Genomic DNA, 17,626 nt, shown 5'->3' with positions numbered 1-17,626 from the left:
AAAATTATTATATAAAAATTTAATTATATTATTTAAATTATTTAATAATTATTAACTATCAATTTTACGTAAAATTGACTGCACTGTTAGGTTTTACTCATAGTATCATTTTCAAAACCCGGGACCAGATTCATCATTCATGTGGCCCTTGCTCCGCGCAAAATCTCATCCGTCCACGTGTACAATACCAAGCCACCACGCGCCAAAACCATCAATCGTCGTCACCGTCCAACAAAACCACCACCACGTATCGCGCGTGTTCCTTACTCTCTTAGTTTCAGCTACTACTCACTCCTTCAGCTCATTTCTTTTTCATGCCTTTCAATTCCCCTCTCACAGTCTCACGTTTCGAAACTATTTCAATTGTGTCTGCATCTTTATTACAAGCAAAGAAGAAAGAAGAAAGTATATCATAGCATCAACACCAACCACAACCACAACCACAACGTTCTCTAAAATGCATCAATGCAATCACAACCGTTGATTCTTCTTCTTTCAAAATCTTGATCTACTTTTTCAGTCAACAACGACGACGGCGAGAACGTTATAAACGACGGCGTTTTAGGGGTTTCTGGTGAACGGAGACAATGGTGGAGACGTTGGAGGTGCAAAGCGACGAGCAGAGATCGCTGCTGTCGCCGGACTCGAACAATGGCGACCGTTCATGGCGGTTGAACTTCGAAGGGTTTCAGATGTCGTCGCCGCACGCGGACAAGCAAGTGAAACCCTCGCGTGGAATCCATGACTGCTACGGTGTTCTAGGTACAGCACAAACGATAAAATCGAAATGTGGAAAAAAAAAAAAAGAAGGAACAAATGAAGAAATAAGATGAAGATAATTGAGTAATGATTCTAATTAGTACCTTAATTTGTAAGTGATTCAAATTAGTACCTCACATCGGTACTTGTCAGATGCTAATTTGATCGGAACTTTACTATTTTGAGGGTGAATTTGAGGATTTACTGACAAATATAAAAAATTTTGCTATAACCTTTTTGGAATTTCTTTCGGTATTGGTTTTGTAGTATATTTTCTTGGAATCTGCTTTTTGTTATGATATGGTGAGGTTAATTTATTTATTGTGAGTGGGAATCTGGAATTTGCTTTCTATGAATGGTTGTAGTTAATTGCGAGCTTGTGCTTCTAGAGTTTTTGCTGTTTCTGTGTGTACGAGAAGGATTTAAGCTCCCTGTTTTATATTCTTTTGTATTTTCTTTTGCTATAAGAGTATACTGATACTATTTAGGGTTAGTTTTTCTCTTTCCGATGGTGGATTTCGTTCAAGGTGAAATTTCAGAGTTTGTCGTTGCATTTATGTTTGTTTGGCCTGGTTTGATAGTATTTATTGGAATTTTGTGTTTTGGCCTAAGGGTCTGGGACTCTGGGTATAAAGTGAAGGTCCTTGTGAAGATTTGGGTGTTTTGGGGTTCTTTCCGTTTGCACAATAAGTTAGTAGCTTTTGGTGATTGAATTGTACACTTTCATGCTCCATGTTTTTAACTTGAAGAAGTTTCATGAAATGAAACTGGTGTATTAGGTTTTGCATTTGGATTTTGGATCTTTGCCTTGTGTCTTTAAATGGAGTTTTGTTGCTTCTGTGATTCCTGCAGATTTATGGAAGGCTTTGCTTTTCAAGTTAACAATCTGTCCGCTTGTTTTCATATGACTTGCTTACTGTGTTGTCTGGTTTATGGAGACTTTTTTCTTATTATTTTTGTGGTCCTTTAAATTAAGTTTATTTGTACTTGAGCTTTGAGTGTGCTACTGAATTTTCTTCATCCATGAATTCTTATGTGCGGATTTCTTTCTGAGAGGAGGTTAATTATATTTCTAACAAGTTTATTTTGAATGATGGTATCTGTATCTTACTCTTACCTACTGAAATTTGAAATGATATTTCTAAAAGTATTCATTCCTCAGGGCAAGAAGATAACATTGCTGAGTACTATCAGCAACAGGTTGAAGTGCTAGAGGGCTTTAATGAAATGGATGCCTTGGCAGAACGTGGTTTTATTCCTGGGATGTCAAAGGTCTATATTTCATTCTGCTTTCTATGTTTCCAGCTGAGTTTTCCAAACAAATTGATGTCCATATAATCGACTAGAGTAAAAAGTGGTTATATAAATAAGCCACTATTGAAATATATTTTAACGTTCCAAATACATCAGTGCCTTTGGCTGAATATCCAATTTTGTGTACAGGAGGAGCAGGAAAAGCTAGCAAGAAGCGAGACGTTTGCCATCAGACTATCAAATGTAGCAAACATGGTTCTCTTTATTGCTAAAGTCTATGCATCAATCAGAAGTGGTTCCTTGGCCATCATTGCATCCACTTTGGACTCGCTTCTTGATCTCCTGTCTGGATTCATACTCTGGTTTACTGCATTTTCCATGCAAACACCGAACCCGTATCAGTACCCTATAGGAAAAAAGCGAATGCAACCTTTGGTTAGTTCTCCTAATTTATATTCTTTTTGAGAATGTCTGAATATCAACTTATGTTCTTGCCTGTCATACAAAGAGTTGGTATTTTTCTGTTTCCCTATCTTCTTGGCTCTTGGGATTTACTTTATAATTAAATCAGATATTGAGAAAGATTACTATGTTATAGTTTGGTTCTGTTGTGTAATTGCGTAACGCGTACATATGTTCCATGGATAAAGCATAAAAGAAAATTTCATCGATAATTCTCTAACGGATAATTATGTTTTCATCTTGCCACTAAATATTGAATTCAAATCTGGTTGCAGGGGATTCTTGTTTTTGCCTCTGTTATGGCAACACTAGGATTGCAAATTATTTTGGAGTCAATGCGGACACTAATATCAGATGTAAGTTGATTATTGGTTATGAAGTTGACGTACAAACGGATAACAATATATCGTGTTTCTCTAATCTAATCCATTGCATAATAACAACTCCAGGAAAATGCATTCAGCTTGACCAGAGAACAAGAGCAGTGGATTGTTGGTATTATGCTTTCAGTGACGTTGGTCAAATTCCTCCTAATGATCTATTGCCGCTCCTTTACTAATGAGATTGTCAAAGCCTATGCCCAAGATCACTTTTTTGATGTGATCACGAATGTCATTGGTCTCATTGCTGCACTTTTGGCAAATTATGTAGATGATTGGATGGATCCTGTTGGTGCTATCATTGTAAGTGAATATTCCCCCTTTGTTTAATGGTTTGAACTGTGTTATTTTGTTAGCCATAGAAAAGGACACACAAGTCTTCTGCCAAACTCTCCATGAATTTATGTTAAGTTCTGATTCATACCTAGGAGTAAAAGCTAATGAACCAAAATATACAAAAATGATATTTTTTATTCCTCACATTCATTGACAACAGTGACCATCTCTGCATTAGCTTCTGCTGTCCTCCTGTATTTTTACAATTTATTCCTTTTTATGGAAATCAATATCCTGTGCAAATGGGACCTGGTTAGACGATTGCAACTGTCAAATTAGCCTCGTAATTTCTGTAGTCTCTCTTCCATGAATTATTGCATGTTATGATGGTTTGATGCATACAGCATACCTTTTATATCATACTCTAGACTTCTAAGATTTAAAGAACAAGCATTAGTCCTTTTGAGCAGTACCATATTGTGATGGAAGCGATGTCATATTATCACTATTTATGTTTACTTGCCAGCCTATATAATAGCTTGTAACATATAACTTTCAATTGCCTTACTTATGGTTATGGCTGACTCTTCTACTACAGCTGGCTTTGTACACTATCCGCACATGGTCGTTGACAGTGCTGGAAAACGTGAATTCCCTGGTTGGAAGATCAGCTGCACCAGAGTATCTTCAGAAACTAACATACCTCTGCTGGAACCACCACAAGGCCGTGCGGCACATTGACACTGTGCGTGCTTACACTTTTGGGTCTCACTACTTTGTTGAGGTTGATATTGTCCTGCCTTCTGATATGCCCTTGCAAGAGGCTCATGACATTGGGGAATCACTGCAAGAAAAGCTTGAGCTTTTGCCTGAGATTGAACGTGCCTTTGTTCATCTTGATTATGAGTACAGTCACAAACCTGAGCATGCCCAATCCCATTGATAGCAGCAATTAGGAAATGCAATGCCTTGCCATCAATTGTAAATGTGAACCATTTCACTTGGATTCCACTCTAAAGTTGCTAATCTTCCACATAACCCTGTCATGCATCATAAGTTCTTAAATCTCAACTTGGTAATATATGCCCCAAGTGTATGTCATGATAGGAAAATCATGCAGAGATCCTTGAACATCCCAGAGTACTATAGTAGCAGAAATAGATTCCTTGCTTCTACCTCTATTCAGGTACAGTATCACCCATGTATTGTATCTCAATATAGGGTGCTGGTTAAAATGTGCAAATCTAATGTTTTCCTTGGACCAGTTTCATGATTAAACTATAGGATGTGTTTTTTTCTAGTTCATGTTTTTGCCTTCCAATTTTCCGTGATTTCTATGTCTGGTAATTTTGTTGAAAAACAATACATGTGAGGGCTTTAACATCAAAGATCAATCTGGTAAGTTGCCAAATTAAAGATGAATTTCACGTGTAATATCAAGTGATTCGAATATTTAGATAACATACCAGCAAAGGTTATGCATAACTATCATCTTAGATTTGAACATTTCTGTAACTCTTTCACACACACACACACACTAGCTATTTATTTTTTGTGTTGGAGTGCAACTGGTGTTTTCTAATAATGTGGATGGTTAACATTTTTTTTTTGTATGGACACCACAAATCTGAGGTCAGATTTGTGGTTTTTATTTTTTTTAAAAAAAATTACAAATCTGATCTTTAAATTTGTGCTTTAACAATAAAAATTTTTTGAAACATGCAAATTGAACCCTCTGATTTGAGGATTTTGAATTTTTTTTTGTTTTTTTATTCAAAATTTACCCTCAGATTTCTATTCCTACACAAAACCAATATTCAGTTTTCTATTCTACCTAAAATCTGACCCTCAGTTTTCTATCCCTACCCAAATCTGAGTCTCCGATTTGTAGTTTCTAATTTAAAAAAAAATAATTATCTCTATATCCATAAAAAATATACCAACTCTCCATAACTATGTATTATAAACCTCTCCAATTCATTACCAAAAAAATTAGCCCCACACACACACATATATATATAGGGAAGGTCTTTAAATAAATGTCAAAAGAGCTGGTTTTATTTCGTGACGTGCAAATGAGTCTGTGGATCAACCGATGAAGTCAAGGAAGATAAAATATAATATTAATATGCCATGTGCGACACGTTCGACGTATGAAATTCATAATAGATCCAACAAACAAGATATTTATTTAATTTAATGTCCTTTTACACTAAGCATCATTTTCTGTTTTTTGTTTTCTGAGAATGTTAGGGGATAACATTTATTTAAGAGAAAACTGATGATTATCTAATTTTTTAATAATAATAATAATAATATCGTTGTTAAAGAGAAACGTTTTTCTTTTACGTATAGTATAATACGAAATTAAACTAAGACAAACAATGGGACACACTTAATATACTATATTTAAAACTAAAAGTTTATCTCAACTTTGCACCCATGTCTTCGGAACTAAGAATTCATAATATATATAATTACCTGGTCTTATTCGATTCCTTTGTGTTTGATTTCAAAACATGAAAATGATACTACCACTTAAGTCAGAGAGAGTATTTAAAACTTAAAGAGGTTAATAATGTAAATAGAAAACTGCTTAGATAAGGTAACATCTACTGAGAAGTTAGATCTTAAGTTGCGTGTTCAATAAAGACTTGTTAACCTATTTGTTAATTGTAATTAGTATGCGACTATTTCATAACATCTATTGCGTAACACCTCAATATAAAATTCTAAAACATGCGTGATTCTGATTCATAAACCTTGACAAGCAATGAAAGAAAGAAAGAGCAATCACCATCTTTAGAATAATTTATTTAAAACTTATTTTATTCAAGTGATATAATATTCCATCGTTTAATTTCAAGTGACATGATAAATAATAATCTAATAGTCTAATATAATAATGATTAATAACGATTAAACCATGATCTTTGAAAATGTTTGATTTCAAATACGTTTACCACTCCTAAGATACTATAATCCTATCTACATATGCATGTATGTTTCGTAATTAGACGGGTAGTCAACTCACTCGTCTATTTAAATAAGTGTAAATGGTTCAAATCTCGTATTGTGTATGCATGAAAATGAAAATATTGATTAAGGGTGTTCAAATTCAAACCGATCTAAATTAAACCGTTCATTCAATCCAATCTAAACCGAAAATCGATCAAAACCGTATTAATTTGGATTTGATTGGATTTTATTTTTTTTAAACCGCTGGATCGGATTGGATTTCAGATCTACTTTTCATAACCGATCCAATCCAATCCAAACCGCACAATGTGCAATAATATTATTATTTTATTATTATAGTTACAATTATACTTATAACATGTTTAATTTGTTAACATTTTATATTATTCATGTATTATTATTATTTAATAAATATTTTATGTTTAAAATATTATTTATTTATTTATTTATTTTAACTAACCTATAATTTTATTTCTATTATTATGTTATCATTAGCTTTTTGAAATATTATTGAGACTTATTATGTCATTGTTGATTATTTAAAATTTGATGTTGAGACTTGTTATGTGTATTTAATTTTTTTAATTTACAAAATCGCAAATCCAATCTAATCCAAACCGCTTAAAATTGGATCGGATCGGATTTTTTCAAGAAAACCATCCAATCCAAACCGCACCGCAAGTAAAATTAATATTCAGATTGAATGAATTTTTAACTTAAAACCGATCCAAACCGCACCGCGAACACCCCTAATATTGATACATAGATTTTAATGTTCCATAAGCAATTATAGTAAAGTTGTTCATATCATTGACTGTGACAACATCCTTCATACAATAATAAGCACATTATATAGCAACATACATTAAATACAAGTGATGGTCCAATTGCCTATTTTCATGACCTGATTATTACCTGACAAGTTAGGTGCATCATTGTGTAAGTTTGTAACCAAATTTTATTCCATTTTATTTTATAATTTTTTTTTTGTGAAAATACTATTTAAATTTTAATGAACCCCAATTAGTTTGATTTAAGTTAGTGACTAACTCTCTCAACAAACATGTAATGACCAATGGTATATCATTCTAACATATTTTTAAGTTACTCAAAGTACAAAATACAAAATGAAGTTTTTAAGATATATTTGATCCAATCATAGTACAGTGTGAATACAAAAATTCAGTTATAAATTAATTTAAATTAATTATTAATTAAAATATATTAAGTGATGAAAAGCAAGTTTCTTTAGATAATTAAATATTCCCATAAGTAGTCAATGACAATAAATTTTCACCATAAAAAAGGTGAACTACTTAACAAATTAGAACCTTACAGCTATATTGATTAAGAGTAGTATATTCCTAAAATTTAAAAGATTAAGAGTAGTATACAATTTTATAAGAAAGCTGATTAAGCCAAATCCATCATTTAAAAAATAGTGAATACCCATCTGACCCTGACAATTATCTCAAAAGGACAACGGGACTTTTAAAAAAAAAAAACATCTAATTCGGTCTCTGATCTTTTTTTTGGAATTGATTAACTCCTGTACAAAAAAAAATAATATTAACTTTTTCTTAGTACAGAGACTTCATTATCCTTTCGAAGTAATTATTAAAAAATGAGTTGAGTTTTTTTTTTTTATTAAAGATCTCGTTGTCTTTCGAGATAATTATGAAAAACTATTTTAAATTTTTTTCTTTAAAAAAGAATCTTGCTTGTAGTTGCAGCGTATCCCATAATATTTTTAGATCTTCATGAAAAGACGTCTAGGTTCACGTCAATCATTCAAAGTTGAGCTACTTATTATAAATAATATAAAATTTACAGCTAATAATATTATGACAAATGTCTTCATTGTTCATTATTTATTTGCTTTTGTGAAAATATGATTGGCTTTCTATAGAATTAATTCAACCCACCAATACGGGCACATACATTATTGGCCACCATTTCGAATTTCCCAATAGATCATATGGCATATCAAACGATGAATAACTAATAATGAAATCCTATAAGAAATTATTAATTTCATCATAGAGTAAATGATATTTTGTCCTTTTATGAGGGGAAGATTCATTTTTTTTCCACCTCACTATTCGATTCATAAAGTGGAGCTTAAGCCATATTTGACTAATAAACCATCAAATAATAAACAAGTGAAGATTTGGTTTCCCAATTCCCACGTTTCTTCTTTCTTTCCCTCCAATTATTCATAGGAAGAATACTAAATTCAATAATACATGATTATTCATATATTTTTTAGTTTAATAGACTAAAAATTAATACTTATTTAATCAAACAAATCAATTGACTAATTTGACCAAACTAAATTGCATATTTAGAACACTAAATATGAGATCTATACAAATATCTAAGAAATAGTAATATAATTTACAAAACTGAGTAAAATCCACATTTGTTTAACTGTTAAAATTTCTACAGGAGAAATTGACTAAAAGCTTTTCACATGACATCAGTTAGATTATTTCTCAATCAACTTTCCTTATTCGTCATTATTATCATTATTATTATTATTATTATTACCAAAGATATGAAGACTTGAACCCACAACCTCTTAAATGAGTACGGAGAGTTTATGTCATTTGAGCTATTACCTTACCCTTGAGTTCTTCTGATTTGTGTCTCATTCAGTTTTTCTTTTCCCTTTTAATTCTCCATCACTACCTATGCCTATGCGCCACAACCACTAGTTAGTTATACTTTCAAACTTTCAACTTCGAAACTCATTCCCACGCGCCACACGCGCCACGCACGCGCATGCTCTGAAATACCATCACCGAAATGCGCCGGCGCTGCGCATGGAGATAACCTACGCATCCCCCAGCTTCGCCGACCTCTCTTCCGCCTCCATGACGTCGCCGGCGACCAACACTACCTCCGCCGCCGCCGGAACAGCCACATCCCGTCCGGTCAGGATCATCCCCCTTCAGCACCCGAACATTACGAGGACGTCTTCTTCTTCGTCTTCCTCGTCGCCGTCGCCGTTTCCGTTCTCTCGGTGGGCGATGAAGCTCCGGCGAATGACGTGGATCGAGTGGATCGAGTTCTTCCTACCTTGCATGCGATGGATTCGCACTTACAAATGGCGCGAGTACTTCCAGACCGATCTCATGGCCGGCATCACCGTCGGCGTCATGCTCGTTCCTCAGGTAACTCATGCTTTTTTCGTTGCCGAGAAAAAACGGAGGAAAATTTGAATGAGTTCTTATTTGAATTGCTAAGTTAAGTTCGTGTTTGGTAAATGATTAATTGTTAATAGATAATAGTTTCTTTCTTAATCTGTGATTTCATTATAAGCTGTTTTTAACTAAGCTGCTTATTGCTCGTTCGTTCGTTCATGCAGTCGATGTCTTATGCAAAATTAGCAGGACTGCAACCGATATATGGACTTTGTAAGATTGCTCATCTCTGCTATGATGTTGAACGGTTAATGAAGTTTTTCGATTATGCATGTAACGTAGTTAAGCATAGCTTCATGAATTTCTAAATTTTACTCATCTCTCTCTCTCTCTCTGTTTTTGAGTGATTGTATGTGGGAAAAGGTGATAGAGGCCAATGGCAATGTTTTCTTTACTGGAAGAACTAAAATAGTAGATGAGAAAGAAAAAAAGATGAGCAAATTGATACAAAATTATGAACGAGTTTTTCCAACTTAGACAAAACCAATAGAACTCTCAAGTTGTTGACATTGTTTGATTTAGATTCAAAAATAGTTTTCTTTTCTTTTTTTTCTTTTATCAAATCATCTATGCACAAAATAAATATATACCGTGTCTTCCAAGCATCTCCCAGAGTTTGATTCTTACGAATCAAGTGTTGTTCATACCATGCTAATCTTAAAACATGCTATACTTTTGCTTTCATTACTTTTGTAGCTTGCATTATTTGTGTGTCATATATTTTTGTTGCTTATATCCTGAAGTTCTATGTAATATTTTGTTATTGATGTTATCTTTGCAAGGAAGACTCTGGATTTGTTCCCCTATTAGTGTATGGGCTATTTGGTTCTTCTCGCCAGCTTGCAGTTGGTCCAGTCGCATTGGTTTCTCTCTTATGCTCCAATGTGCTAAGTAGCATAGCTGACCCATCCAGTGAATTATACACAGAACTGGCAATACTATTGGCTCTTATGGTTGGGATAATGGAGTGCATAATGGGAATCTTGAGGTATTTTTGTCATTCTCATTTTCTGAATATAGGTTTAGTATTTTACCAAGGCTATGGATACATGCATGGGCATTTCCTTAAACGTTGTTTCTCCCTTTATGTACTGGTATCTGAATATCTGATAATTTAACCAAATATATAGTTGTACTTTATTTTCACCATGCGTGTTAAATTGATCAAATAATTATTTTGATACAATGCCTTTGAATCGATATAGGGTTGTGTTAGGCTTGTGATATTGTCCTAATGTATGGACACGATGTAATGATGTCTTTGGATTCATTTGGAATATGGCTTTATTACAATTAAGGTTAAGGACGATAAACGTGCTTGTATAAATTGACATGATGATTCTAACGGATTAATTGAAATATGAGTACCGTAACCAAGAGGAGGGATGGGACTCTTATGGCACCTGTTATACTTCAAACAAACAATTGAGCATCAACCAAGTTTTTTCTTATGAAAAGGATTTTAAGATACTTGTCTTTTGGTTGTTTCAGGCTGGGGTGGTTGATTCGTTTCATTAGCCATTCAGTGATATCTGGGTTTACAACTTCTTCAGCTATCATCATTGGTTTATCTCAAGCAAAATACTTCTTGGGATACGATGTAGTCAATAGTAGCAAAATCATACCACTGGTTGAGAGTATAATAGCTGGAGCACATAAGGTATGCATTACCGTCCTTGCGTTGCTTGGTTAACTTGAACTAGAATCAGTGCATGTATGACTTTCTAGTGAATTTTCAAGTAAATAAGTTGTTGTTCATATAACTATCATGGAAAATTGTTCCTTCTGCATTTCTTTATTAACAGAGGAGGTTTTCCCATTTGTAGTTTAAATGGCAGCCTTTTGTGATGGGGTCAATTATGCTTGCAATACTACTTACCATGAAACACCTGGTATGTATATGTCCGGTATTTGCTAAAACGTTTACCTTTTCGTGTCAGCTTCCTATTCATTGTGTTGACATTATACATTCAGGGAAAATCAAGGAAGCAGCTAAGATTTTTAAGAGCCGCAGGTCCCCTCACTGCAGTAGTTCTGGGAACTATCTTCGCGAAAATATTTCATCCATCATCAATTTCTCTGGTGAGTACCTAAAAAGATGTGACAAACTATTGGCCTTGCAATGCACTGGTCATATTAATACTCAAACATTTGACTCTCATGGTTCTACAATGCTCAAGAAACTTATTGCATACTTCCATGTCCTCTGATTATTACCCTAAATTACTGTCATAAATGAGAAAAATGTGCTTTGTTATTTGTACAGATAATTGATTTTTGTATTATACGTGACTGTAGTATTCAGAGTTTTGGACTTTGGGTTATTCTCTTTGAAATAATAATTGAGAGCTATTGATACATGAAGCTGATCAAATCCAATGTAACAAACTGATTAATATTGTACTGACTTTTGACTAGGTGGGAGATATACCTCAGGGCCTTCCGACATTTTCTGTTCCTAAAGCTTTCGGGTATGCAGAATCTTTAATTCCAACTGCTGCTCTTATAACTGGTGTGGCGATATTGGTAAGGTCTCCTTTTTTCTTTCATTGGGTTTTTCTATTTGAGCTTAATTAAAATAGTAGCTTGGCAGTTTGTTCTAGAATCACATAAATTTCCAAACAGGAATCTGTGGGTATTGCCAAGGCATTAGCAGCTAAAAATGGGTACGAGTTGGACTCAAATCAAGAGGTATATCTCTTTCCAAAGCATTTACAATGCCTGTTTGTTGCAGTTGTATAGAAGTATCTCCAGTCTAGTTATCCGTCCTGAGATACGGGATGGATATTGCTAGTAAAACTCATAGCAATTATTGGATTGGATACTTTTGGTTTTTTCTTTTATTTCATGTTTATGCAATAATCCAGATTGTATTTAATTTGTTTCTGGTTTCCTGGATAGTTGGTTGGGCTTGGTGTTTCGAATGTTCTTGGCTCATTCTTTTCAGCATACCCTACTACAGGTGAGACTTCTGTGTGACTCTGAAAATATTTAGCTTTCTGCCATACCAAAGCATCAATTGATTTCGGAATTATGACCTAACTAGCTCAAAAAATATATTGAAATAATTTTCATTTATTCTGAATGAGTAATACAGGTTCATTTTCAAGGTCAGCTGTTAACAATGAAAGCGGTGCCAAATCTGGAGTATCTGGGATTGTTTCTGGAATTATAGTGACCTGTGCACTTTTGTTCTTTACTCCATTGTTTGAGTACATACCTCAGGTTTGTTTTCATGTCTTTTATAGACCATATGCTGTGGTTGAAAAGGTTTTTCTTGCAGTTGTCTGTTTCAGACTAAATAAGTTCAAATGGAGATTCTACTACAGCGACATGCTGGAATTCAATCATAAAACTTAGAACAATGTTCACTAGTAAATAGCATTAAAATTTGAGAAATTATTTAACTTTATCTTTCCTTTCTATTGAATTTAAACTTCTTTCTCAATATGCATTTTCAGTACTGAGTTAGTGCTTACTATGAATTTTATTGTCCCAAAAATCCAGTGTGGTCTTGCTGCTATTGTTGTCTCTGCTGTGATAGGTCTGGTAAGAATTCCCCCTTTCTACTAATGAATTTATTTCATGTTCAATTTCTGTGGATAGTTAGAAGTGATATATTTACTTAGTTCTGGAGGAAAAAAACGAAGGAAGAAGTAATGTTAGTACTTTTATGTAGTGGAAAATCGGAAAACGTAATTAGAGTTTACTTCTATCTTTGTTCTCACTGCTATGAGATATTGTTTGATCATTTTATTTTAGCTTGGATACGATGAAAAATCAGCTCATTAGTAATTTTTATACGTTAAATGTCTTCTTTTCTATCTCATCTAATTTTCAAAATTTGTTGATTCGAGAGATTATCTTTTGTAGCAGCTAAATCATTTATTGTCATGCTCATCTAAACTCAATTGTGAATGTTTTGTAGGCTATCGCTTTTTCCACATCTCAGTATTTACTTTATGATTCTTTCAGGTAGATTATGATGAGGCCATCTTTTTATGGCGTGTAGATAAAAAGGATTTTCTTCTTTGGACCATTACTAGCATTACAACGTTGTTCTTTGGTATTGAAGTTGGTGTACTTGTTGGGGTGAGTACAAGGTGAACTAAAAATGCATATTCATTATGGAGTAGTCTTTATATGGTCAGGCATATTCTTTATGGAATAGACTTTTTATTGGATAGAACCCTTCTTGTTTCACTCGGAGATGATGGATAAGCCATTTCTTAGGGTGTTGATCTCATTCCAATGGAACTATGTAAGATGATTTCTTTGTATTTGTATTTGATCGGATACGTGTTCGCTCACATAATAAATTGACACCCTAAAGCCTGAACATTGTCATCTTGATTTCTTAGGATGTTTATTTTTAGTAGTCTTGCAAAATTAGTTGCATTCTCTATATTCTAAGCTAATCATTTTTTCTGACTAGTGATAAGGTTTTGAAATTGTAGGTTGGTGTCTCACTTGCCTTTGTCATTCATGAGTCAGCAAATCCACATATTGGTAAGTTGATTGGTCTAGTAATAGTCTTTAGACTCTTTAGATTATTCTTGTGTTATCTTGTGAAAAACACTTTAGTATTGTTGACATTATTATTTTGCTGTGAGCTGCAGCTGTTTTGGGTCGTTTGCCAGGGACAACTGTTTATAGAAATGTTAAACAGTATCCTGAAGCATATACATACAACGGAATTGTAATAGTTCGTATTGATGCTCCTATTTATTTTGCAAACACAAGTTATATAAAGGACAGGTAAGAAACCATTTGTAGTTAGAGTTTCTTTCTAATCGAGTGCTTTAATTCAATTAGTGTTTTCCATCAGGTTGCGGGAATATGAAATCGATTTTGTTAATTCTACAAGCCGCTGCCCCGAGGTTGAAAGAATTTACTTTGTGATTCTAGAGATGGCACGTAAGTCTTGCCTTTTTTCACAAATTAGCATACTGCATACGCCGTAACCTCAATTCCACATTTCTGGGCATGATTATGAACAAATTAAATTCTGGACATGCTCTGATTTGTCTCCTTGACACTATAATTTTCCCTTTTTCAGTTTTGTATTCTGTCTTTGATGTTCTGATTAATGATCATTGAAAGTACTTTCCTAGTTAAGAAACACCAAAAAAATTTTCATATGGACTTGTGATGATTGCAGCTGTGACCTATATAGACTCTAGTGCTGTTCAGGCTCTGAAAGACTTGTATCAGGAATACAAATTACGGGGCATCCAGGTACAACGAAATTTCATTTACACTTCAATTCGAATGTTCAAAATTCTTCCCAAGTATCATTACCACCAACAAAATTGGGTTGTTACTTGCAGATTGCAATATCAAATCCAAGCCCAGAGGTTCTTCTTACCTTGTCTAGGTCTGGGGTGGTGGATCTGATCGGCAAAGAGTGGTACTTTGTGAGGGTACATGATGCTGTTCAAGTTTGCTTGCAGCGTGTTCAAAACCTTAAAGGAGTATCCAACGGTTCATCAAGAGCACCCACTTTTTCAGAAGACAAACCAAGCTTGTTTGAGCGATTACTAAAACAGAGAGGAGAAAACTTGTCAATTACCGACTTGGAGTCTGGTAATGGCAGACCTCCACCCTCCAATAATGACAAAGCTTCCCATCTGGAACCGTTGTTACCAAAACAACAGTGAAGTTTTCTTTCTAGGTTTAGTGTAAAAAAAATGTATTTGCCATTATTTTGAATTGTATGATTGTTGTAAAATGTACTGAATAAACTTTCAAGCAATAATTTTTTGTGAAACTATCACTTTTTGTTATGCGTTTTGGATTGTTTATATTCAAACATTGTCTCGAGTTGCAAAGGAAATGCATTTCAAACAAAACTAACTTCTCAGTTCATTAAATTGTTTCCATCACAACTCACAAGGTCTTGATTATCAACCCTAATCACTATTACAATTACCAGAGTGACTGGCGACACATAACAGATACGCATAGGACCAATACAACAACCTATGTCCCTAATTCATTCTTATAACCAAGCTTCTGTCACTCTGTCATAACAGGTTTGTTCTCACTGGCTTTCGGTCTTTGCTCTTTTGGCTTCTGCTCCTCTGTTTTCCTGAAATACAAGAAGAGTTCCTTATTATTAGTCTAAACACAACATCAAAAGTCATTAAGAAAAATGAGCAAAACAAAAGTTCATATATACAGTGGATTAAATTTTTCAGCATTTAACCAGAGTAACAAGAACCTATACCAATGACCAACAACACTTGATGAAATAAGGCTTGTTTTTCGTGATATATATTATCACTCTAATAAAATATTTCCAACATCACTAAATAAAGTGCTTTTTAACAGAATATATCACTTTAAGAATATTCAAAGCAACTGCTGCATAATTCAAACACCATAAGCACCAAGCTGAGGTTAAGTGCCACAAAGCTTGAGCTGGAAATGTGTGTATTCTTTAATCCTACTTCTCTTTTTTTTTTTCATGCACATATAAAGAAGAATTTTCAATACACAGAAATGAAAAATCAACAAAGTACGAGTTAATCTGCTGATAAAATTACACAATAATAGCATTGCATAATTCACAAGAATAAAAACAGCATATGTTTTATTCAAAACTTTCCATTTAGCATAAACAACACTCTCCAAACAAGCACACAAAAATTTCTCAATATAAACGCACTAAAGGATTGAAATTTCACAATAAAAAAAAAAGGTATGCTCAAAATCATAGTACATATTCTGTTCTACAGAACATATCATGAACCCTAAGTCCCTAATTACACAATTTAGCAAAAAACGTCGAACGAATCATTGAGAGAGAGAGAGAGAATAAAAACCTCTTATCGGAGGAGCCTCCCTTCTGGCTAAGGAAGGAACGGAAGAGAGGAGAGTTAACGTCGTAAATCATTGTCGCCTTTGTCTTCTTCTGATTGCGGATGAGGAAACCCTAGTTCTCTTTCTTCCTTTGAGATCGCGCAGTTTCTGCAATCTTCGGTCTTCCTTCAAAAAGCAATTTATACTTTAGAGAAGACGAGAACGATAAAATCACCTCCAATTGGGCCGTATTTGGGCCTAGTCCAGTCCTTGTTAAGCCCATAATAGGACCCGACAAGAGCCACAACAAACAATTATTACTAAACTAGACAACTAGTAGTACTTGTTTGTAAGTTGTAAGTTATAAGCAAGCATATATGAGCTAAACAAATTAAGCTGCAACGTAGAATCTCTGGGATTTAAACACCCACAAACAGCATAAAATGAATAAAAGTCCTTCAATCTCTGAAAAACACATGATTTATGCAAAGATGGAGTGAGTTTGAACATACAATTATCTATGTTATAGTGTGGTATCACTTTGTTTATTTTGTCCTACATCGACGGATAAAGCTTTTGAAGCAAAGGAAGAGGTGTATAAATTGAAGAGAAGGAGCAACGGTAAAAGGTGCCTTAAACTAATGAGTAAGGAAAACAAAGCAAGTGGTGGGAGCCGCTTGCAGCGCTGAACCAAAAAGGCGCAAGAATTTATGGAGGGGTTATAGGCTGGCCAGGTGTGGACGCTGCTTACTTTGCAGGACCCACTTGTGCGGGCCTCCCAAGCCCAAGCCCCCTAATTCAGTTTCAAAACTTCACTTTTTTAAATTCTATCATCAATTTATTTTTGGCTCAACCAAAAATGTCTTAAAACTATTGTTCTAGTCACTGTGACCAATCCAATAACAGTGTTTCATAGGTGTCACTGATTCAAATTTCAATAAACTCAAAGCAATACTTCACTGTTTTGAGTTGTTCCCTCAATAAGCTTTTATTTGAAACACCAATTTTATTTGATTTTGGATTTCTGGTCTTTTGACTCTTATGCTACTCATCAAACTAATAACATCATTTATGTTTGTGTGGTATACTCAATTATTCACTTCCCTAGCCAAAAAGTTTGCCATCGTTGCTTCTAAATTTGCAACTATTGACAAAACTCTTTTCTGAGGAAAAGCAGGGAAAGGTGGCGAGTGATGGAGAAAACCAGTGAAAAATCTTGCAAAACCAGTGTTGAATTCTAATTAACTTATGTATAACTCACCTTTTAAGTCTAACTACTTGTTAGTTAACTAAGCACAATAATCTTACCATCTGAACCTGTTAGAAGCTCCCACTTCAAACAGCTAACTGATCATATCTGTACCTGACTTTAGGTACTAACTATACTATCTCTGTCTATAAGTAGCAAACGACTTATGTATTTAATTCAAATTTTATAAAAATATTTAGATAATTATTTAAAAAATGAATACAAAAAAATGAAACAAAATTTAATTTCTAGATCTC

The 17,626-nt window shown here is 34.0% G+C and overlaps 3 protein-coding genes across 6 annotated transcripts; 2 read left to right on the top strand and 1 right to left on the bottom strand.

Moving 5' to 3' along the window:
* On the top strand, positions 325-4,448 carry LOC107635634 (metal tolerance protein 11). Of its 3 annotated transcripts, none has more exons than XM_016339157.2 (6): positions 325-762; positions 1,922-2,031; positions 2,203-2,448; positions 2,751-2,831; positions 2,925-3,158; positions 3,730-4,448. In XM_016339157.2, exons 1-6 carry the CDS (start codon positions 588-590, stop codon positions 4,072-4,074), a joined length of 1,191 nt encoding a protein of 396 aa, XP_016194643.1. In that variant the 5' UTR covers positions 325-587; the 3' UTR covers positions 4,075-4,448. The 3 variants fall into 3 exon arrangements, with proteins under 3 accessions (XP_016194643.1, XP_016194644.1, XP_020977890.1); XM_016339158.2 differs by lacking the exon at positions 325-762 and adding an exon at positions 1,132-1,286; XM_021122231.1 differs by lacking the exon at positions 325-762 and adding an exon at positions 1,332-1,449.
* LOC107635632 (probable sulfate transporter 4.2) lies at positions 8,761-15,102 on the top strand. Of its 2 annotated transcripts, none has more exons than XM_016339155.2 (17): positions 8,761-9,286; positions 9,481-9,529; positions 10,103-10,304; positions 10,808-10,976; positions 11,143-11,208; positions 11,291-11,398; positions 11,735-11,842; positions 11,942-12,007; positions 12,218-12,278; positions 12,414-12,541; positions 12,824-12,865; positions 13,292-13,408; positions 13,774-13,825; positions 13,936-14,074; positions 14,145-14,233; positions 14,478-14,554; positions 14,647-15,102. In XM_016339155.2, the coding sequence occupies exons 1-17, from the start codon at positions 8,936-8,938 to the stop codon at positions 14,974-14,976; spliced, it is 2,154 nt and encodes a 717-aa protein (XP_016194641.1). In that variant the 5' UTR covers positions 8,761-8,935; the 3' UTR covers positions 14,977-15,102. The 2 variants fall into 2 exon arrangements, with proteins under 2 accessions (XP_016194641.1, XP_020977889.1); XM_021122230.1 differs by having other exon boundaries at positions 9,221-9,286; positions 10,099-10,304.
* Positions 15,139-16,328, bottom strand: LOC107635633 (wound-induced basic protein). Its single transcript, XM_016339156.2, has 2 exons — positions 16,144-16,328; positions 15,139-15,407 (listed from the first exon to the last, which is right to left on the bottom strand). Exons 1-2 carry the CDS (start codon positions 16,212-16,214, stop codon positions 15,335-15,337), a joined length of 144 nt encoding a protein of 47 aa, XP_016194642.1. The 5' UTR covers positions 16,215-16,328; the 3' UTR covers positions 15,139-15,334.

This window comes from Arachis ipaensis, chromosome B04 (assembly GCF_000816755.2).
Source record: "Arachis ipaensis cultivar K30076 chromosome B04, Araip1.1, whole genome shotgun sequence".
NCBI classification, from domain to species: domain Eukaryota; kingdom Viridiplantae; phylum Streptophyta; class Magnoliopsida; order Fabales; family Fabaceae; genus Arachis; species Arachis ipaensis.
The sequence above is the reverse complement of the archived record's forward strand: the minus strand, read 5'-3'. Positions and strand labels throughout refer to the sequence as shown.

Excerpts from the sequence above, each read along its gene's own strand:
- LOC107635634 (XM_016339157.2), top strand. The coding sequence starts at position 588 with ATGGTGGAGACGTTGGAGGTGCAAAGCGACGAGCAGAGATCGCTGCTG. Across the intron at positions 2,449-2,750 it reads AAAAGCGAATGCAACCTTTG|GGGATTCTTGTTTTTGCCTC; the intron begins GTTAGTTCTCCT and ends ATCTGGTTGCAG. Across the intron at positions 3,159-3,729 it reads ATCCTGTTGGTGCTATCATT|CTGGCTTTGTACACTATCCG; the intron begins GTAAGTGAATAT and ends CTTCTACTACAG.
- LOC107635632 (XM_016339155.2), top strand. The coding sequence starts at position 8,936 with ATGGAGATAACCTACGCATCCCCCAGCTTCGCCGACCTCTCTTCCGCC. Across the intron at positions 10,305-10,807 it reads TGCATAATGGGAATCTTGAG|GCTGGGGTGGTTGATTCGTT; the intron begins GTATTTTTGTCA and ends TGGTTGTTTCAG. Across the intron at positions 13,826-13,935 it reads GTCAGCAAATCCACATATTG|CTGTTTTGGGTCGTTTGCCA; the intron begins GTAAGTTGATTG and ends TGTGAGCTGCAG.
- LOC107635633 (XM_016339156.2), bottom strand. The coding sequence starts at position 16,214 with ATGATTTACGACGTTAACTCTCCTCTCTTCCGTTCCTTCCTTAGCCAG. Across the intron at positions 15,408-16,143 it reads GGAGGCTCCTCCGATAAGAG|GAAAACAGAGGAGCAGAAGC; the intron begins GTTTTTATTCTC and ends CTTGTATTTCAG.